The sequence below is a fragment of the Xenopus tropicalis genome, chromosome 2 (genome assembly GCF_000004195.4).
Source record: "Xenopus tropicalis strain Nigerian chromosome 2, UCB_Xtro_10.0, whole genome shotgun sequence".
Lineage (NCBI taxonomy): Eukaryota > Metazoa > Chordata > Amphibia > Anura > Pipidae > Xenopus > Xenopus tropicalis.
This window is the reverse complement of record NC_030678.2, coordinates 13,952,821-13,975,776: the sequence shown is the minus strand read 5'-3', so window position 1 is coordinate 13,975,776 and position 22,956 is coordinate 13,952,821. Positions and strand designations below refer to the sequence as shown.

Here is a 22,956-nt window from a genome sequence, read left to right as displayed (position 1 = left end):
CCAGAAAACTATTGGTTATTATTGTTGTTGCTTTTTATTCCTTATCTTTCTATTCAGCCCTTCTCCTATTTATATTCCTGTCTCTCATTCAAACCACTGCCTGGTTGCTAAGGTAAACACGATCCTAGCAACCAGATAGCTGGAGAGCTGCTGAACAAAAAACCTAAATAACTGAAAAAACCACAGTATATCAATGTTTATGTCATGTAAAGAGTTAATTTAAAGGTGAAGAACCCATTGAACCAATAACTTTATAGAAATTGGGGGTAGGAAAGCAAAGCAACACAATGATATTACAGAGAGGACACGGTTTGTGTTTGGAAGTTTATTTATTGGGACAATTCAATGTTCAACATCCAAAACAGAGCCACAGTGATACGTGATTTGTCCAACCAGCGACACGCCATGGACTTATATCAAGCCCCGCCCCCCGGTGGGACAGGGCAATTACCATGCTGTTTAAAAAAGTGAACAAATAAGAACTGCATCTCGAGCAGAAAAATAAGCAGATCTCACACTTCAGTGTTTGTAAGACGAGACAAAATAGTACAAAAACACCCCCCCCCCCCCAAAAAAAAAATTCCATAAAGCTCTTTTCTTTAAAGCGCTGAGACCCCGGTGCCGGGAAGCAGCTATTTACATTTCCATAAATACAACCTTTATATAACCAGGGCATTTAGTCAGGCCCGACCCAACTCCGGGGATTGTGGTTATAAACATGGCAGCTTCTTCCATAAGCCTTGTAGGAATTATAAGTAGGTCGTTGCCAAAAAGAGTCAGAAATGCTTTCAGAATAAGGAAAATGCATTGGGGCAGTGGAAGGAACGTTACTGACACCTAGTGGTTTCAAGCAGTACTGCCCCGGGAAATCTACAAACAGCAGCACGGCGTTGGCCAATTGCAATACACTCGCTTTTATTTAACCAATGAATAAAGTTACTCAGTGCCACCCACCCCCAAATAAAGGGAAATGTGATATATTTGGTCTGACCGATAAGGTTCCAGTTGGATTTTAGTGAGAAATGAATGCACTGCCGGTTCTCGCTGCTAGCACTTCTAGGCTTTTTTTGGCATATGACCAAACTTAAGAATTTTATGAAATGTTTCACTTGTTTTACACTTTATCCCCCCCAAAAAAGTGCGACCGGACCTGGCCTAAAATATATTTCTACAATAAGAAACGTCACAATGGGACCCAGTAATGCGCTGCCCGCAGCCATTCCTTAGTTCTGGTTTATTTCTCCCCAACACTGATGTGCAGCCCGGCTCCCACAGGCTCTGTACAGAGGGACATTCAGCAACAGCAAATAAAATGTACAAGATCAGCAGTTCCTGGGTCAGTACCTCTGAGATCCAATTCCAGTACCATTGTTTGTTCAGAACCATGAGAGTAACAGGATATCTTTCCCCAAATGGACTTGCGCTGCACAGGGAACTCTCCGACTCTGTCCTTAGAGGAAGGTATAGAGAGGAACACGGGGCTTGGGATAACGTGGCACCTCCTGGGCAGCTGAACCCTACCAGCAGAACCCATGTTTGGCCAATATGTATATATTTATCTTTATATAGACACATACCCGCCTATAGAACACTGTAAAATAGCTTATCTGAGCACTTTTGTGCTTTATATTAGCAGTTGTTGACTGCTAATATCATAAATGTGTGACAGGAGTGCCCCCTGCTGTCTGGGCAAGAGAGAGACATAACAGAGAAAGCTTTATTGACTCTGCTCAATAAGACAAGAGCTGGAAGTGAGCAGAAGAACATCAGGAGGTGCTTCCTGTATCAGTAACAGCAACCAAATAGAACAGCAGGGGGCACTCCTGTTACACATTCATGATATTAGCAGTCAACAACTACTAATACTATAAAGTATAAAAGAAAACAATAATGCAAAAGTGCTCAGAGGAGTCATTTTACGTGGGTATATGTTTCCTTTAAACAAGGAAAAAAACAACGGTTCCACTACCGACATCTTCCTGTAGCCATGTTGTATCCAGTTGGACTTACAGAGCCCAACGCACAGACACAGACTGAAGGAACGCTTATAAATAAAAGGCCCAGGGGCATTATGGGACAAACATGGATCCCCCGTAACATGAATAGTTAGTACCATGTATGAAATGGTATTGGCAAAACCCTCGCTGATGCCCATAAGCTTTGTATCAGTACAAACAAGGCTAATCCATAACAGAATATCCCTCGGAGGCACTAAGCAAACATTCTCAAATGTTATTTATTCATTTGGCCACCGAGGGGCGCTGACTCGCTGCTGGAGCTGAAGCAAAAAGAGTTCATTTTACCGTGGCAGAAAAGCAGTATGGCAGCTCCTATACACATTAATAAATATATAGACATAAATAGGGCTCCCTGTGCAGAACCTAGGCTTTATTTAACATTTTATATAAAAAAAAAGAATAAACCCGACGTATAAATAAGGTTAAGTTTGCCTTTAAAATTAGATCATCTTTTTGGAAGATTTAGGCGTAAATTCAGTGCAAATATTTTCTTTGAAATTTGTATTTTTTTTTACTACTTTGGCCATTTCATACATAGAACTAAACGTGCTCTCAGCTGCCTGCGTGTCGGAGCACACAGACATGTAAGGAACATGCTAACATTAGCAAGATCCCATGTATGCATATAAATAGGTGTTTGTGTGGGGCAGTCTGTGTTCTGCATGTTCCAGTGCTTCAATTGGCTAAAGGCAGGATGAGCCCTTTGACTATTCTAATGCTCTGATTGGCTACAGGTAGGGTATCAAAGGTTCTAATGAACCACTGGCTGGAAGTTGGTCTGGTCATGTGAACAATCTACTGCTCGGATTGGGTACAGGTTGATTGGTGATTGGCTGCAACATGATGTATCTTTAGCGCCATCAATGGGTTTTACTGTAAAATGTGTCCGCCCACCCAAGACTCCCCCCAAGCCCAGCACCCTAAACACTACTTTGGCTGCTCTGCTGGGCCCAGTAGAGGAGAGGTTATGATGAACGGGCCTGTTTTACACTTTAAGCAACCTGACTGGTCAGTTATTTGGCCAATCAGGCTGCTGAGAGGCAAAGACTTGGAAACCCCATGATCTTCTCAATCTGATTGGCTGCAGATTAGTCTAAACATCAACACTACAATACTCTGATTGGCTGTTGGCTATTTGAATCTACTAAACAATCCTGATTCGCTACGAGTCGTCAAAATTGCCTGAACAATCTATTCAACTGGAAACTACAAACGGCAGCATTATCGCCTGCCTTGGAAGAATGCTGGGAAATATAGTTTGTAACATCTGACTCTCTGTAACTGTGATATTCCTGGAGGGCTGTCTGAGCAATTTTCATGGACTGCTTTTCTAGTTTGCAATATATTAGCAGTATTTGAAACTACAGCGCCATCTGCTGTTCTCTTTGGTCAACTTCAGTTGGTTGAAAACTAAAGGTGGCCATACACAGGCTGATTGTAGCTGCCGATATCAGTCCCTTAGACCAATTCGGCTGCTTATCGGCCCGTGTAGGGGCAGAAATGACGGCAATGCCCAACCGATATCTGGCCTGAAATCAGCCAGATATCGATTGGCAGGTTAAAAAATTTAGTCGGATCGGGGACCGCATCAGCACGTTGATGCAGTCCCCGAACAGATTGCGCCTATTCCGCGTTCTAATTCAATCATTTGGCCCCAGGGCCAAACGAATTAGCATGAATTCACCCGATATCGCCCACCCAAAGGGGGGGATATTGGGAGAAGATCTGCTCGCTTGGCGACCTCGCCAAGTGAGCAGATCTTAACGTCTATGGGCACCTTAACTTTGTGAGAAAAGGATAGTCCTGTGATATCTGTTGGCTTATAAATAACCAGATAACTATCAGATGCCTCTTCTCTGCTCACTAACTTCATTTTCTGAGCAGAGACTTTCCTCTTCTCCCAAAATTCATTTTTTGAAGTTAACAAAAATAAACAGTAGGCGGCACTGTTGTTTCAAAGTGTAAAAAGTGCTAATATATCGAAAACAACAAAACAAAAGCAGTTCTTTTGAGCACTGAGAGGGCAAAATGAGCATCATATCAAGTTCTTTTGAGCAGATCAGATCTATCAACCTTGTCCAATCAATTTGGGGAAAAAGAAATTGCATTTAAATAAAAGTCATTCATTCCGATATAAAATAAACATGTAAACAATAACCTTGTATCGTTTGGAGCGTACAAGTTTCAGCGGATACGGACACCCTGAATTTCTCATCAACGTATAAATACAACGCACACTTTTGGCGGCGGGGACCCGGCGGGCCACTGAGCGGCGCCACTGAGCGCAGGAAATCTTACAATAAAAATATACAAAAGTTTAGGTAAAAAAATGGAAAAATGATAAATGGAAGCTAAAAATGCAAAAAGCAAAAACAAACCGTAAGGTGCCTATTAACAGGGCTGCAAATGTTGAAATTTCAGAGCAGGGTCATTTTTTTTTTAAACTTTTTTTTTCCTTTTTTTTGTTCATAGGGACTGACATTATATTACATAGGCCGTAACAAGCCGCAAAGCCCAGTCTTTCTAACGTTCCAATAATTTAGCGTATGGTTCTGGTTCAGAAAAAACCCCCACATATATTTTAAATCTGGGTTAAAATAATTTAAAAAAAAAAAATTGTAATCCAAAATATGTTGAAAATAGTAAATCCCTAGGAGGAACAGCCAGTGGCCTGTCTGCGTATTCTCTCCATGTCTCCTCTGATCTTTGCCTTTTCACAGCGTCGCTAAACCAGAGGATTTCACAGTTTTTCCACCTCGCCAATATCTCGTCCATCTGACGTGTCCTCCATTTGTTCCATGTCTGTAGCAACATCTCAATATGGCCGCCATACAGCTTCCTCAAGCCTTGGGGTGGTTCCCATGTTGGTAGGAGAGTTGCTATGGCTTCCTTCAGCCTCCACAACATCGTTTTGGTTTGGAAGGTTAGGGTTCAAGAGAGTGGACCCCGTGGAAGCGTTTGTGCAAGGTGGGAGGATGCGAGGCGGGGATCGGTCTCCTCCCGACATCATCGAGAACTGGTGGTAGGATCCGGCCGATGTTCCGTAATAGAGATGGTAGGATGGGGAACTGGTCTGAAATGGGCTGCTTTGTGCCTGGGATGATCCAGGATATGGAGGGGGTAGGTAGGTGTGATACCTGGTGGCGGAGGTCATGGCTGACATACCGATTCCTATACCTGAAGTGACCGGGGTTGGAGTGTAGGTAAAAGCCCCTGGGTAGTGCATACGGGGGTCCGAGATGGATGGAAGAGTGGAGAACTGACGGTCAATGCCGACTCGAGGATCACTGAAAGCAGTAAGGTCTGAGGCTCCTGAGAAGAAGGAAAATAATGAACACTGTAAATATCTAAAATAATGTCATTTTCTGCACAAACACAACTATTGGTGGTAGAACTATAGAAACAAATACAATATGGCAGCACACATGTCACAAGGTGTATGGAAACTAGCTGGGAAATGTACCTTGTGACCCAGACCAACTTTCCTTAGCAGAGAGAAAGATGGCCCTGTGTGGAAGTGGTATGATCCACACCACTTCCTGGTTGCCCCTGGTTATGGTTATGTGTGAGTTTGGGGGGGGCAAGCTTTATCCTGCACAAAACAAAAGCTTTTCATTGCTCCATTTGCTTTCAATAACAGTCTCAGTAACTCAGTCAGAACTGAATTCATCTGCAGTTGAAGACACTTTTCCGGGGCCCCATGTCCCATGTACAAACACTTCAAAGCAGACATTTTCCCTTTGAGGAAACATCAGTTTTCTTTGTGAATCAGGTCCCAACTCGCCTGCAGACAAACAGTGCGGCACATAATTGCCAGAGCTGGATTTGCTTCTTTGTTGGGGATAAGATCAGCCATTTCTCATTGTCTTGTCTCTATCTTAAATATGGAATTTAGGCCTTAGCGTTTGATCATACTGTTACATTCTGGGGTCTGTGGACTGATGAAATGATTGCATCTAAAGGGGAACTTATCATCTGTCATCCTGATATCCCAACAGTGCACCCTGACCCAATGTTTCCTGGATATGGCCAAATGAGTGTTATAGTCTGACCGCTGGACCAGAACAGAGAAATAAGGATGTGGTGAGGTTTAGGGTACCCGTCAGTAACAATGGCAGCAAAACTACAGAACTCTGCTACTGGAGCTGAGAGGGACAATCTTATGTAGAGTCCTGGCTGAGGAGCCCCTCTGTGCAGATAGGTTTAAAGACCGAGTTTAGAGCCAAACTTGGCTAATGGAGCAAAACCTGTAAAATGATCACAGAACCTTTCATGGGTGATGGAACCACTCTGGAGTTAGACTAATGCAGCCAAAACAGATGGTGAAAGAGACCAGTCTAGACGTAAATGTAGGCTAATAGAGCCAGTCTAAAGCTGAAGCTAATAAAGCCAGGGCAGAGCTGGAGCTCATGAAGCAAATGTAGAGCTGGTGCATGTGGAGCCAACTGAAAACTAAAGCTAATGGAGCCAGAATAGAGCTGGAGCTAACAGAGTAAGTGTATGGGTGAAGCTAATGGAGACAGTGTAGAGCTGAAGCTAATGGAGCCAGCAGAGAACTAGAGCTAATGGAGTCAGAATAGATCTGGAGCTAGTCTAGAGCTGGAAATAATAAGTCAGTGAAGAGCCGGTGCATATAGAACCAGCTAAGAACTAGAGCTAATTGAGCCAATGTAGAGCTAGAGGTAATGGAGCCAGTCTAGAGCTGGAGCTAATGGAGCTGATCAGGAGATAACGGAGCCAATCTAAAGCTTAAGTTAATGGAGCCAGTGTAGAGCTGGAGCTAATGGAGCCAGTCTAGAGCTGGAGCGAATGGAGCCAGTCTAGAACCATAAATGAATTTAATGGAGCCAGTCTAGAGCTGGAGCTAATGGAGTCAGAATAGATCTGGAGTTAGTCTAGAGCTGTAAATAATAAGTCAGTGAATAGCCAGTGCATATAGAACCAGCTAGAGCTAATTGAGCCAGTCTAGAGCTGGAGCTAATGGAGTCGATCAGGAGCTAATGGAGCCAATCTAAAGCTTAAGTTAATGGAGCCAGTGTAGAGCTGGAGCTAATGGAGCCAGTCTAGAGCTGGAGCTAATGGAGCCAGTCTAGAGCTGGAGCGAATGGAGCCAGTCTAGAACCATAAATGAATTTAATGGAGCCAGTCTAGAGCTGGAGCTAATGGAGCCAGTCTAGAGCTGAAGCTAATGGAGCCAATCTAGAGCTGGAGGTAATGGAGTCAGTCTAAAGCTGGAGCTAATGGAGCCAGTCTAGAGCTGGAGCTAATGGAGCCAGTCTAGAGCTGAAGCTAATGGAGCCAATCTAGAGCTGGAGGTAATGGAGTCAGTCTAAAGCTGGAGGTAATGGAGCCAGTCTAGAACCATAAATGGATCTAGAGCTGGAGCTACCAAACCTTGAGAACTGCCAACACAAACAAATTAAAATGAAAGTATGAGAAGATGGAAATATGAGCGGATGGCAAGCTGTTGGAAGATAAAGAAAAGAGAAGCCAGTGCTGAGTGGGAACATATGGTATTAATAAGGCAGATTAAAGGACACATCTATATTGTCGGCCTATTTATTGGATGTGAGTGAAAGGAAATGCTTCTCTCTGTAACAGACCAAGTTCCTCCGGTTCCAATGGGAGAGAGAGGCCTCGGCCCTCCCACTAGAGCCAAGAGACAGTCCTTTCGCTCCACAGATTCCTAAGATGTAGGAGTGCGGGGGCGGCCGAAGCTCCAGCGTTTTCATTCATGGCTCTTGGTGTCCCCCTTTCCTGCTGCTGACAACAAGCAGCGCCATGTGATATGGATTCCAGGCGTGCAAGGATGCCACATTGTGTCTCTTGCAATTAATAAACCCTCTTGTCCTTACTGTAGCGCGTTCTAATCCTCGGGGCACCCAAACCAGACTGTGCTCCCTGGGATAACAAGGCAGCGTTTCATGCCAACCGTAACTGAGCTCATTCATACCGGGGGCACAGTGATCTGACTGTACTTCTGCTCCCCCCTCCATTCCCTGTCATGAAGGGTTTTAAAGGGAAAGTCATCAGTTCCATTAAATCTTATATAATATAGTGTAACAGGGGAGAAAATACTGCTCTTACAATAAAGCCACAGCTTCTAAAATTCTCAGTGTAAAAAAGTGAGACATTGTTTAGGTTAATTTGGGGAAAATAAAAAAAAGCTTTTATAATAATAATAAATATATAGAGTGTAGGGGTTCCTCAGGGGTGAGAAACAGGCAGAAAAAGGAAATAGGACTCTTATTTCATAAATGTATAGTCCTTATTACTGTTATACTGCCTATAAGTGAATGTAGTGGCTCCTCAGGGGCGGGAAACAGGCAGAAAAAGAAAATAGAACTCTTATTTCATAAATATATAGTCCTTATTACTGTTATACTGCCTATAAATGAATGTAGTGGCTCCTCAGGGGCGGGAAACAGGCAGAAAAAGAAAATAGAACTCTTATTTCATAAATATATAGTCCTTATTACTGTTATACTGCCTATAAGTGAATGTAGTGGCTCCTCAGGGGCGGGAAACAGGCAGAAAAAGAAAATAGAACTCTTATTTCATAAATATATAGTCCTTATTACTGTTATACTGCCTATAAGTGAATGTAGTGGCTCCTCAGGGGCGGGAAACAGGCAGAAAAAGAAAATAGAACTCTTATTTCATAAATATATAGTCCTTATTACTGTTATACTGCCTATAAGTGAATGTAGTGGTTCCTCAGGGGCGGGAAAACAGAGCTCTAATTTCATAAATATATAGTCCTTATTACTGTTATACTGCCTAAAAGTTGTAGTGGTTTCTCAGGGCGGGAAACAGGCAGAAAAAGAAAACAAAACTCTTATAGTCCTCATTAATGTAAAGGAGTGTAGTGGTTCTTCGGGGGGGGGGGGGAAGAACTCTTTTTAAATAGATTTATAAGCTTCATTAATGTTGTACTGCCTATAACTGAGTGTAGTGATTCTTCAGGGGCAGGAAACAGATGAGGGTTTGTTTTCCCGCCCCCGAGGAACCAATGCACTTGGTTACAGACAGTACAACATTGATGATGAGTAAATATTTATATAATAATATATCTGTATTTGTACATCATTTGTATGTTGTCAACCTTTTACTAGACAGTGCATATAAACATTTGTTTGTCCACATTTCTGGACAAAATATCCCCTGATTAATTGTCCCTTAAATCATACATGGGGCAGGGCATTAGGGCTATGCTTATGCTGTATACTTCTGCTGACTGGTAGAAAAGAAAACAAATGATATAGGGCTACTGAGTGCCAGAGAGAATACAACAGCCCCTGCAATTACAGGCCCAAAAGGAAATGTAAGCTTTACTTGACCTTTACTAAATTATCCATGTCGGATGTGCTGATGAGGTATGGGAATAAAAATGTACAGGCGCTCAGGAGCGAGAGTGTGTGATGGTGGGGATAAGAGAAAAGCTACTTTGTGTGCCCCAGACAAAGAGATATTTTGCCTACAGTAAGGGGGGAGATAAGATCAGCAGTCACACACTGTATCTCCGCTTCCTTCACAGCCCTATGATCATCTCTCATCGCCGCCTTGCAATGCTTCTATCAACACGGAGACGCAAATGGCGCTTCAGAGGTCAGATACCGTAAGGGTGGATTATACACATGCCGTCGGGGTATTTGGGAAGCAATAACAACTTCATTCTAACCGGATTGTTTCTCGCCTTTGCGCTTGGCTCTAATCCCTTAATCTGAGGTTTGTGCCACACTGAGAGATGGGTAGCAGCACAATGGCACAGGCTAATGGCACGGGTGCCTGGAACCTCTCTGTGCCCCCTGCCAATGCACTGGTTATTGGCCATTTGTGTTTGGGGCTTTTTGCCTAAAAATACTCTAATGGGCATTCTCTCCGGGGAGGGCATACTGGGCATTTCTCCACTGCCATGGCATTAACCAAATAGGCAACTTGCCCCTTAGAGAACAAACCTATTCCTAGGTGGGGCTGGTTTTTCTATATATAAGTTTCCTAGGAGGGCAGGTTTTGGTAGGGGGCACCCTTATTTTTATGAAAAAAAGTTTTATTTTGCCCCCTTGTAGGTACTTGCAGGGGAGTGGGAAGTGGATCCATTATTTGCCATGATTGGTGCATGGTTGGTGAGGATTGGGGCACTGCTATACATGCAAGAGCAATTTTTTTTTATAGGGGGGCCTATTTTACTTTTTGGTAGGGTACACCTACACCACCTAGATGGCTGGTAGCCCCCTGGGGAGGAGTTCCTGCTAACCTAGTAGTATGGGGCCCCAGTGATTACTGATGATGGCCCTGCAAATGGAGTTATGCCTAGGGCACTGTATATTTACAGGGGGCTAAAACTTAAAAGCTTGTTGGTGTCAGATTCCCTTTTGGACTGATCCAAAAAGGAACAAGATTAACCCTGTCAATGCTGCAGACAAAATACCAGACCACAAGGGGTTAAGAGGCTTGTGCACTTAATAGGGTGGCCGGGTGATTCCATGGGCGCAGTGTGTCGGACCACGGTTTGGCAGCAAACATACAGTACAATGAGTGCAAAGCAAACAAGCCCCTAGGTAAAGAAAGAGAGTGCCTGCGAGACAAGGTGCGGCGTCTGGCTGGGAGGGCCGGGGAGCTTTGTAGTATCACATTCACCGGGAGGCTGCTGCTCTCTCTGTGTAGAAGCAAATCCACAGTGCAGTTTCCTAGGGAAATCCAGTCGTCCATGAACAATCATTCAATTGTAACCGAGCGGCCCAGCCTAAGTGAGTAATGCTACGGTACGTCTTAAAGGGACACGCCTGGATCTTATACGGGATGACTTCCATGCTTCATACAGAGGTATTTCTTGGGGGTACTTATTGTCTAAAGAAGGGGGCAAAGCTTCATGAAAGTGCCCCCATCTTAGTGCAATGTTCTACTGTATTGGCACTCTCCCATTGGTGCACGCTGTGCAGTTTGCCCATAGGATCAGTCCCTATTCTCCCCCATCCACTGGTGAGCAGGTCACTGAGTGGGGGATAGGCTGCTTTGTTGCCCTCTGAAACCCCTTACCTGAGAGTCGGCTGGAGAGTTCGGCGCTGAGAGACGTCATACTGCTTGCCCTTCCTGGCGATATGGGGGTAGCAGGGTGTACAGACTGAGTTGCTATGGATCCCAGGTACTGGTAGGACTGGTCATACGACCAAGGAGGAGACGCCTGGACTTGTCTTGTATCTGCAACAAAAGTGACTGAGTCAATAGGTTTTCCTAGAGCCAAAAAATGGTCAGTATTGTAGGAAAAAGGGGATTAGTGCTTCTGCATGTACCCCAAGATCTCTTTAGCCCAATGCAAAGTAATGCTATTTGTTTGGGGCTGGGGCACCCCATCAGGTATCACAGAAATGTAATTTCAACTTCCTGACCCACAGAGCTTACATTGGCTCAGTGGCTGGGGAGCAGAACAATAAACTGACTTATGGAATAAAGACATAAATAAAAATGACATGCACTGATTTACTACTATTTACACTATTATTTAGGTAAAACAAGGTGCTGGCCCAGAGAGTTCACAATCTAATTTTTCAGTATGAATATATAATGCCCAGTCACTGTATCCTGTAACCTGGAAACCTGAATGAACAAATTGCTGACTGCACACTGCTTAGTATTCCTCTACTTACAGTTATCATTAAAGGAACAGTTCAGTGTAAAAATGAAACTGGGTAAACTAGACAGACTGCGCAAAATATAGATAATTAGGCAAAAATGTAATCTATAAAGGATGGAGTGAGTGGATGTCTAACATAATGGTCAGAGCACTACTTCCTCCTTTACAGCTGTTAGCAATCAGTAACCAGTCAGTGACTTGAGTGGGGGGGGGGGGGGGGAGGATCATATGGGACGTAATTGTTCAGTTAGTTTGCTTTTGAATCTGACCTGATTGGTTACTGACTGCTAACAGCTTAGAGAGCTGTAAAGCAGGAAGTAGTGTTCTGCCTATTATGTTAGACATCCACTCACTCCAGCCTTTCTAGACTACATTTTTACCTAACTATAATTAATTTTTTTTATTTTATCCAGTTTCATTTTTACACTGAACTGTTCCTTTGGTTATTTTGTTACCTTAATAGTGATCCATTAAGTGAACGCTTTCCCTTTATTCAGCAATTAAGGGGCAATGTGTATAGTAAGGCAAGAGAGTATTGGGGTAACAAGCCTAGTAAGGCAAGCTGGTGTCAGGGTGAAGCCCTGTACCCCTGCTCCCCTCCATTCATGACGAGGCACAGCACAGTAACATTCCCACACTGCACTCATGCAGTTGGTGCATTCCGCCACAAGATGGCAGCAGAGGGTCGCAGAGAGCAAATTTCATAGCCAAAGTCCCATCTAAAGGCGCTAAGAACACAAATCAGTGAATCGGGCTGAGCTTGGGCAGGGGATTCTCCCATACTATTCTATTTGTAGACATTCTTACTGGGAGATAAACAGCAGATACTAAACGACCCAAATACACATACATGTATGGTTCCGTCAGTTTCTTTTCTCTGCTATCTACCATGCCATTATAGCGCTATCTATGAAAGTGCCCCAGACCCACAGAGTTATTTTATATAGCACTATAATTAAAACATTTTTATTCAATTTAAAGTTAAACTTAAATGTAATTGCTATGAAAAGCAGTATTTGCCTTCCTTTTTTTTTGTACTGTGCCCTCACTGCTGGTTGTGACTACTGACACAATGTAGAGGAAGTGGATGAGGCATGGCTTACAAGGCATGAGTCAGCTCTCCCTGCAGCAGTATGACAGCCTGAGTCAGCAGTAACGCTGTGCCCACATGCACTACTGTGCGGTTTAAGAGGTTATAAAAATGGAAATAACCCCTTCTTGTAAAAAATAAATAAATGTTTCCTTTAATGTTCTGACCTATTTTGACCCTTGGCAGCACGTGTGGCTGCATGTACAGAACCTGAGTGTCTGACACACCGAACAGACAGAGGCAATTGTGCTGCTCTTGGGGGCACATTCCCCCCACAGGCAAGGGCCCCCGATAATCTGCTATCATGGAACTTCCGCCTTTGTATGTTTCTCTTTCTGTATCTTGCTCTTTGTATATCTGTCTGTCTCTCTCCCTGTATATCTGTCTCTCTCCCTGTATATATGTCTCTCTCCCTGTATATCTGTCTCTCTCCCTGTATATCTGTCTCTCTCTCTGTATATTTGTCTCTCTCCCTGTATATCTGTCTCTCTCCCTGTATATCTGTCTCTCTCCCTGTATATCTGTCTCTCTCCCTGTATATCTGTCTCTGTATGTCTTGTTCTCTCTATATCTATCTCTCTCTTTGTATATCTGTCTCTCTCCCTGTATATCTGTCTCTGTCTGTCTTTTCCCTCCTGTATCTATCTTTCTCTTTGTATATCTGTCTCTCTCCCTGTATATCTGTCTGTCTGTCTTTTTCCCCCTGTATCTATCTTTCTCTTTGTATATCTGTCTCTGTCTGTCTTTTTCCCCCTGTATCTATCTTTCTCTTTGTATATCTGTCTCTCTCCCTGTATATCTATCTCTCTCCCTGTATATCTGTCTCTGTATCTCTTTCTCTCTATATCTCTCTCTCTCTCTTTGTATATCTGTCTCTCTCCCTGTATATCTGTCTCTGTATGTCTTTTTCTCTCTATATCTATCTCTCTCTTTGTATATCTGTCTCTCTCCCTGTATATCTGTCTGTCTTTTTCCCCCTGTATCTATCTTTCTCTTTGTATATCTGTCTCTCTCCCTGTATATCTGTCTCTCTCCCTGTATATCTGTCTCTGTATCTCTTTCTCTCTATATCTCTCTCTCTCTCTTTGTATATCTGTCTCTCTCCCTGTATATCTGTCTCTGTATGTCTTTTTCTCTCTATATCTATCTCTCTCTTTGTATATCTGTCTCTCTCCCTGTATATCTGTCTGTCTTTTTCCCCCTGTATCTATCTTTCTCTTTGTATATCTGTCTCTCTCCCTGTATATCTGTCTCTCTCCCTGTATATCTGTCTCTGTATCTCCTTTTCTCTCTATATCTACTCTATATCTATCTGTCTCTGTATGTCTTTTTCTCTCTATATCTATCTATCTCTTTGTATATCTGTCTCTGTATGTCTTTTTCTCTCTATATCTCTCTCTCTCTTAGTATATCTGACTCTGTATCTGTCTCTGTATAATTGACTCTGTATCTGTCTCTCTTTGTATATCTGACTCTGTATCTCTCCCTCCTTATATTTGTCTCTGCACATCTCTCTGTATGTCGCTCTGTTCATCTGTCTCTGTATATCTGTATCTCTCTGTATTTCTGTCTCTGTATCTCTCTCTCTGTGTATCTATCTCTCTATATCTGCTTCTAACTGTTTATCTGTCCTTTTATTTCTCTCTGTGTCTCTCTTTCTGTATACCTGTGTCCGTATGTCTATATTTTGTCTTTTAATGTTTATCTGTCTCTGTATCTCCCTCTGTATCTGTCTCGGTTTATCTCTCATCTTAGGTACTATATATCTCTGTATATGTATCTGCACATACACAGTATCAGATCTGGTTGAGCAGGGCCAGTAAAGGGGAACTGAAATGACCTTACAGTCTGTATGGAGCTGAATATGGTGTCCCTTATTATAGAATATTCAGACCACAGTGGCCAAGGATCCTATCTGAAAGTCAGTTTTTACTTTTGGATCCAGAGCCCATAACATACTGAGGTAAGAAGGTTATGCAAGGCAAGGAAAGCAACACCCCAGCAGTTCTCAATGGGAGAAGATGTAATTTTCTGAATAGCACCTCTATTCGGTAACACCACACTGCGCAGCACTCATTAGAAGAACATTATAAATATAATAGGTATATTTTAAAATAAAGTGACACCTTGGGATAATCGTTCCCCTTTGATCTAATAACCCCTATAATTCCTACAATTAGAAAAGTGAACAAATGGATTTTAGCAAGTCCCAATCAGCGCTGCTAGTCAGTCTGTCTGCCAGAGATGTGCCGGGACAGAGGCCTTTGGTGTGTCTCAAAAATATTTATTTACGTACAAAACCCCCATTTAGATAAAGGCAACAAAACTGGCTTCCAGAGTATGTCCTAAATATATACCTGCCCATTATTGTACTTACTGCATGTCTGCCTGCCTATAGGCGACCTATATCCTACGTATGTGAGATGCCTCTTTACCCATTTACATGTAAAGTAACAGAATTATTAAACAATAAATATAATGTGCTTAGCAGCGCATTTAGCAGCAGTCCTGCCCTGCTTTATGGCTGAGATTCTAGCTATCTGTATAACAGAGCATTCTGTCACAGTGGCACAGATCCTATCTGATCCCCCCATTGTAAGCAGCAGTCCTGCCCTGCTTTATGGCTGAGATTCTAGCTATCTGTATAACAGAGCATTCTGTCACAGTGGCACAGATCCTATCTGATCCCCCCATTGTAAGCAGCAGTCCTGCCCTGCTTTATGGCTGAGATTCTAGCTATCTGTATAACAGAGCATTCTGTCACAGTGGCACAGATCCTATCTGATCCCCCCCATTGTAAGCAGCAGTCCTGCCCTGCTTTATGGCTGAGATTCTAGCTATCTGTATAACAGAGCATTCTGTCACAGTGGCACAGATCCTATCTGATCCCCCCATTGTAAGCAGCAGTCCTGCCCTGCTTTATGGCTGAGATTCTAGCTATCTGTATAACAGAGCATTCTGTCACAGTGGCACAGATCCTATCTGATCCCCCCATTGTAAGCAGCAGTCCTGCCCTGCTTTATGGCTGAGATTCTAGCTATCTGTATAACAGAGCATTCTGTCACAGTGGCACAGATCCTATCTGATCTCCCCATTGTAAGCAGCAGCCCTGCCCTGCTTTATGGCTGAGATTCTAGCTATCTGTATAACAGAGCATTCTGTCACAGTGGCACAGATCCTATCTGATCCCCCCATTGTAAGCAGCAGCCCTGCCCTGCTTTATGGCTGAGATTCTAGCTATCTGTATAACAGAGCATTCTGTCACAGTGGCACAGATCCTATCTGATCCCCCCATTGTAAGCAGCAGTCCTGCCCTGCTTTATGGCTGAGATTCTAGCTATCTGTATAACAGAGCATTCTGTCACAGTGGCACAGATCCTATCCCCCCCCCATTGTAAGCAGCAGTCCTGCTGTGCTTTATGGCTGAGATTCTAACTTTATTTTACTGCAGGATTTCAGATTTTTACAACATTAACTATTAAAGTGATTTATATATAAGAAAACTTAGCAAGACAGAGGCAACAACTTTACAGCATCATTTTATGAACACTGTATATTCAGTAACAAAAAATGAAAGGAATATTAAAAAAAGGGAAATTGGGGATGACAGTATCACATTAGGCAACATACAAAGAAAATAGACACCTTCAAACCTCTTCACTTTGATTTTGGTATTGGGTTCCACGAATAAGGAAAATAAAAGAAATAGTTTGGCAGCCAGAATGGCAGGAACGCCGGTGGTCTCGGCTGGAGACGGCTGCACGCTAATTAGAAGTGGAACAGATTAATCAAGCAGGTTGGCAGGACAGGTCTTTGCTATAGCGGAGAGAGAGGCCTTTGAAGCGAACACCCATTTTACTCTGTATGATCTCATCCCTCTGTGCCGAGAAGAAAGGGATTTGTAAACCAATAAAGTGGGAAAAGGTCCGGAGGCAGTGAGAGCGCGCGGCCGGGGGACATCACTGCCCAAGAAAGCAAACTTGAGCGCTCCGGCTTGTTTTACATCACAGAGAAAGAAGGCAGAAGAAAAAGAGATTTCTGCTAAAGCGGCGGGCGACGTGGGATGATTTAAAGCCACGCTGGGTTATTTTACTGGATTAGAGACAGAAAGCGACTTATCAAATGCAACCTTCTCGGCACAACAGATGAGGTCACCTTGAAACATAAGAACATGGGGGGGAAAAAAAACGGTCCCGAAATCTTCCCCCGGGGCGCAGCTTAGATCTATCTACAAGGTGATGTGAGGTCTGGGTAAGAAGTAAAGAAAAGGTGTATTGTAGTATCCAGACTTCCCCAGTGCTGCTGCTGATAGATGTTGGGAGTTGATGGATAACTCTGAGCTGTCACTTTAAGGCTCATCTAACAATTAATTGCAATGTCTTTTAGACTGAGGTGACATAAACATGTCTGCAGCAGCCTTTTATTCTGTGATTTTGGGATTGCTTGATTCTTTTTCTAAACCAGAACATATACTCACCCACACAACTTCATATACAATTGTAGTTTTACACTGCTGTTGTAACAGGAGTAGAGCTGTATTTCCTATATAAGCACTGAGGGCAGGTGACTAAGACAGCAGCTTCAGGTGGGGCCCTTGGGTTTATATATATATATATATATATATATATATACATATAAACAACCCAGCCTGGCACTGGACACTTGGTAAATCAGCTGGTGGAGATGAGGGGTAGCGGCAGGGGGCACCCCTATTCTACTAAATAAGCAAATGCTAATGGACTGTTCTGTAGTGTAAAGGAAGGGGCTGCCCAAGGCAGAACCAGGTATAATTTTGGCACTGAACAGAAGAACCCCCTGCTGCTCTGTCTGGGCTGACAGGTGAGACAAAATAGTAGGGGGGCTCCTGTTACACATTCATGATATTAGTAGTGTAAAAATGCTACTATCATAAAAACAAATAGAAAAAAAAACATTTTACATTCTAAGATTACTTAGAAGGGTATTCTGCGTAACTCTGTATTTAATTTATGTGGGATATATGTCCCCTATAAAATAATATTTGGTTTCTAACAACAAACTGTGTTTAGCATTTTCCCACTTTGTTTAGTGTGAAGACGCACAGAGCTACTAGTAGCAGCTACTTGTCACCACTACAGAAATAGACAATGCTGATCATTTACTGATAATTGTCTCTACCTGTGTTTTAGCAGAGGCAACTCTCAGTACTGTCTATGGCAGGGGATTTTCTGGCGTTTAGTAGCTGTGACAAGTAGCTGCTACTAAGTAGCTCTGTGTGTCTTTGCCCTAAATCAAATCAGTCTCTACAGTCAGTCTTAAACTTGCAGGCTTTATGCTTTTCCATGGACAATGTACGTTTTTGCCATGTGCACCACTGGAGCTTACAATCTAAGGTCCCTATCACATTCATATACACACATGCAAGAGTAAGTTTTAATCAGGACTTAATTAACATGACTGTATGTTTCTGAAGTGTTGGAAGAAACTCGTGCATACATGGGGGCAGCACACAAACTCCATGTTGGTAGTGCCCTGGACCCAAGAGAGCAGTTTTCATTATTGGTCAGTTCTAATACAAAGCCCTTTCCACTATGCTCAGCACTGGTGTTGACTGCCATTAATACAGCCCCTTAAGGCATAATCAAATTAAAATGTAGTGCAAGATAAAGGCAAGCTTAAAGGCCCGTGGGAAGATAGTCATTCACATCAAGGGCCGACTGAATAACTTTACCAGGGAACTGAGACGCAAAACAAAATGTTACAAAATGTTTATAAAATAAATAAGAAAGTGCAAAGCAAGAGGTGAAGTTCCCCTGAGCGCTCCGGGCTCCGTTGAGATAAATATATTTACTTCCTTTTTCTCTATTACAAAAGATGTTCTGTTACAATTCTTTGTTCTTGTTTCTGTTTCCGGATTTCGTGCAACGGTATCCAACACTTTCTTGTACAGCAACGGCTCACATCCCCTTTTGAAGGGAAACAGCAGTGCTGGGAACACGTAAGGCCTTAGATTAAGGTCAGGTTGATGGGGGGGCTTTACATTTTGTTGAACCGCCAGTAGAGCAAATGAACAACTGCCCCCCCAAGGGACAAAGCTTTCTCACTCATGAATGTTGCATGAATTCAGAACAATTTCAGTAATTCTTTTAGGTTCCTTGCAATCAACTGTGTTCACCTTCAAACTAACTTTTAGTATGTTATAGAATGTCGTATTTCTACCAACTTTGCAATTGGTCTTCATTACTCTTTCCAGCTTTCATTTGGGGGTTAATGACAGCCAAAAAACTATTGCTCTTTGAGGCTATGATTTAATTGTTATGGTTATTTTTTATTACTTATAATCCTATGCAGTGCTCCTCCTATACTTATTCCAGTCTCTCACTTAAACCTCTGCCTATCTGCTAGTAAAAATAAGACACTAGCAACCAGATAGCTGCTGAAATACCAAACTGTTTCCAGTTTGGTATTCTGAAAAATAGGTAAATAACTAATTAACTAATTAAAAAATGAAGACCTGCTGCAAATTGTCATAGAATATCACTGCCTACATTATACTAAGAGTTAACCTAAAGGTGGACTATCCCTTTCAGTATCTTATAGAGAAAGTGCAGTGATGGAGTCAACACCTCTTAAGCTGGCCATACACGCACCGATAATATCGTACAAAACCTCGTTTCGTACGATATTCGGTGCGTGTATGGCAAGTCGGCGAGTCGACCGGTATCGCAGGAGGCTGCTGATATCGGTCGACTCGCCGATCGCCCAGGTCAAAAAATTTTGATCGGGCGCCATAGAAGGCGCCTGAGCAAAATCTGCCGTCAGGGCTGGGTCGGCAGAAGGAGGTAGAAATCCTATTGTTTCTACCTCCTTATCTGCCTGTTTCAGCCCTGAAGGTTAGTGGCGGATCTGACGATCTTTCGTGCGACCGATGGTTGCACGAAAGATCGCAGATCGCCACGTGTGTGGCCACCTTTATTCTTAATCCAAGTCATGGTGTGGGTTTAACACAAAGTAAAGACTGTGTGTATGTATGGGTATGAGGGGGATCAGCATTGAGTTAAGACCAAGCATGGGAAGGGATTAGTGAGTCGAAATCAAAGCGACAGAACAACAAATCGCCTTTGAGGCAATGACTGTGAGAGCAGAAGACAAAGTATAGGCTGATAATGTCTTTTTAAGAATACTTTATTGGTCTTCAATGGTTTCTAATATCAAATCAGAAGACCAAGTCATGAATGGTTTTAATGACTACACCAGTGAAGTCGGCCATAACCGTAAGTCAGCCATGCTGCAAATGTAGAGCAAGTAAAAAGGAAACTGATCAGAGAGGATTCCAAGAGTCCAATAGCCAACATGGGTTCTTATGGCTGAAAGTGTACATTTAACAGCAACGCCAAAGCGATACAAATATCATACCAGCATAGTAGAGTGGCAAGAAGGATCCAAGAAACCCTTAGTTGAAGGAAACAAAACAAATAGAAATGCCCAGTAGATTGGGCGATGTATAAACAGTTTTCTCTGCAAACCTATTGGCTTTAAAACTATATGTCTCTGTTGTAGCCATACGTAAATATGCACCACTGAAATCAGATCTATAAAACTCAAGTGCCGCTGAAACCAGAGAGAAAAGCTTTGTGATATATTACTGGAAGTGGGGATAATAAGTGTCTGTTTGCTTGGTGCCAAGGATCCCAAGTATGTATCAGCCAAACAGGTGAAATAAAAATTAAGCAAGTGTTACTGGCACCAGAGATTAAACCTTATGAGCTACCAGATACCAAATGTGAGAGTGTATCGCTGACACTGGAGATCTAGTAGCACTCTGACTGTGGCATTATTAGCATTAAAGGGAATGTAAACCCAAAAATAACATTTTGCAGAGAGAAAGAATATATATTTCTAAGCAACTTCCAATAAGCATTCATTAAGCCATTAGATTCGTTCTTATATCATTTTAAAAGTAACTGCTATTGGAAGATGTATCTGTCTGTCCCACCCTGCCCCAGTATGTCTGACAATTGAAAAAAAATGTAGAAGAAGCCGCAGAACTGTGAAGAAGCAGCACATTGGGGGGCAACCAGAATGCCAAGATAGGGTAGGGAAGAGAGGGCATTTGCTCTGGGTCCTCAACATGAAAGTGGCCCCTCCAAAAAATATGACTGATAAAAGTAAGAATGGCTTTTTAACAATTCAGCCCACAGGTTAGGGTGAAGACTACTAGTAGAAGCTACTTCAGTGACTACAAAAGTAGACAATGCTGATCATTAACTGACTGACGTGTGTTTTAGCAGAGGCAATTCTCAGTATTCTTTATGGCAGGGTATTTTCTGGAGTGACAAGTAGCTGCTACTAAGTAGCTCCATGTGTCTTCATCCTTAAGCAGCAGAGTATCTCAGGCCCTGTTATGAGCTTAGTGGGGGGGCTGCCAAATTGAGAGGAAGAAACCCCTTTCCCATTCCCTGCTCATTTGGGAATTAGAGAAAGAAATACTGAGCATAACTAACATGGACTTTAGCTGTTGGCAGTCGCCTCCGTTATGTTGCCTAATCGTGAAAAAAACCTCTCCCATCAGAGACGGCTTGTGCTTGAGAGGCTCCTAACAAGAGTCTCATTGTCTCAGACAGGTGTGAGACTGGCAGGGATTCCCAGCCAAGACGGCACGGCCAGAGCAGAAACATGCACCAACCATTCAGGGATGCCACTGCAGCCAGAGAGAGACTCGGCAATTTAAGGCTTAACGCGCGCACACACACACATAAATCAGCCAGGGATGTACCAGCCAACCGTCAGCAAGTTGGGCACAAGCCTGCAGACTGTCTGCGCCCATCAGACTTTGCCTGTTTGGGTTATTGGAAACCCTCTTTTAGTCTGGGTGGAGCAGCCAACAGGCATATTTCTCCTTGCCTTATCTTGTCCGGGCAGCCCCTAATATTATACAGGGATTTTTTTTTTAAAACTAGATGAATTTAGCTGCCGCATAATAATTTCATGAACTAGGAAAGTTTAAGATAATTTTAAGAAAAAATATATATTATTTGGCCTGTAGGGACTGTTTGGCCTCTGTGTGTTTGAATCTCAGGTCTGGACCTGCCCTATGCTGCCTGTTTTCTGAGGTAACTGAGGCCTTTTTGATGGTGAGGCATAAATTTAATTCTGATGACTTGGATGTGGGTGATGGAAAATTAGTGTGACCCCTGAAGAATAATGTGTAGTGACACATTTGCTGATGCCAGGCTCGGAATGGCTGTGTTGGTCAACCACTTTGTGAGGTGTATGAACAGCTTTAGCAAGCTCTGTGCCTATTGCTAAGTTCCTGACAGGAACATGGATCCAGCAAGCTCTGTGCCTATTGCCAAGTTCCTGACAGGAACATGGATCCAGCAAGCTCTGTGCCTGTTGTTAAATTCCTGACAGGAACATGGATCCAGCAAGCTCTGTGCCTGTTGCTAAGTTCCTGACAGGAACATGGATCCAGCAAGCTCTGTGCCTGTTGCTAAGTTCCTGACAGGAACATGGATCCAGCAAGCAATAGGCACAGAGCTTGCTGTACTTGATCCCAACTAAGATATAATTACCCCTTATTGGGGGCAGAACAGCCCTATTGGGTTTATTTAATGGTTAAATGATTCCCTTTTCTCTGTAATAATAAAACAGTACCTGTACTTGATCCCAACTAAGATATAATTACCCCTTATTGGGGAAGAACAGCCCTATTGGGTTTATTTAATGGTTAAATGATTCCCTTTTCTCTGTAATAATAAAACAGTACCTGTACTTGATCCCAACTAAGATATAATTACCCCTTATTGGGGCAGAACAGCCCTATTGGGTTTATTTAATGGTTAAATGATTCCCTTTTCTCTGTAATAATAAAACAGTACCTGTACTTGATCCCAACTAAGATATAATTACCCCTTATTGGGGCAGAACAGCCCTATTGGGTTTATTTAATGGTTAAATGATTCCCTTTTCTCTGTAATAATAAAACAGTACCTGTACTTGATCCCAACTAAGATATAATTACCCCTTATTGGGGAAGAACAGCCCTATTGGGTTTATTTCATGGTTAAATGATTCCCTTTTCTCTGTAATAATAAAACAGTACATGTACTTGATCCCAACTAAGATATAATTACCCCTTATTGGGGGCAGAACAGCCCTATTGGGTTTATTTAATGGTTAAATGATTCCCTTTTCTCTGTAATAATAAAACAGTACCTGTACTTGATCCCAAC

General features: G+C 42.7%; 1 protein-coding gene across 2 annotated transcripts in view; it reads right to left on the bottom strand.

The window, feature by feature from the left end:
• Positions 1-3,938: 3,938 nt before the first annotated feature.
• Positions 3,939-22,956, bottom strand: part of runx1 (RUNX family transcription factor 1) — a 72,130-nt gene continuing 53,112 nt past the window's right edge. For both annotated transcript variants that reach the window (XM_012957998.3, XM_018091399.2), the window contains 2 exons: positions 11,058-11,219; positions 3,939-5,330 (listed from right to left, as the gene is read on the bottom strand). In XM_012957998.3, coding sequence (XP_012813452.1) covers positions 4,834-5,330; positions 11,058-11,219 — 659 coding nt within the window. In that variant the 3' untranslated portion in view covers positions 3,939-4,833. The remainder of the gene's footprint in view (positions 5,331-11,057; positions 11,220-22,956) is intronic.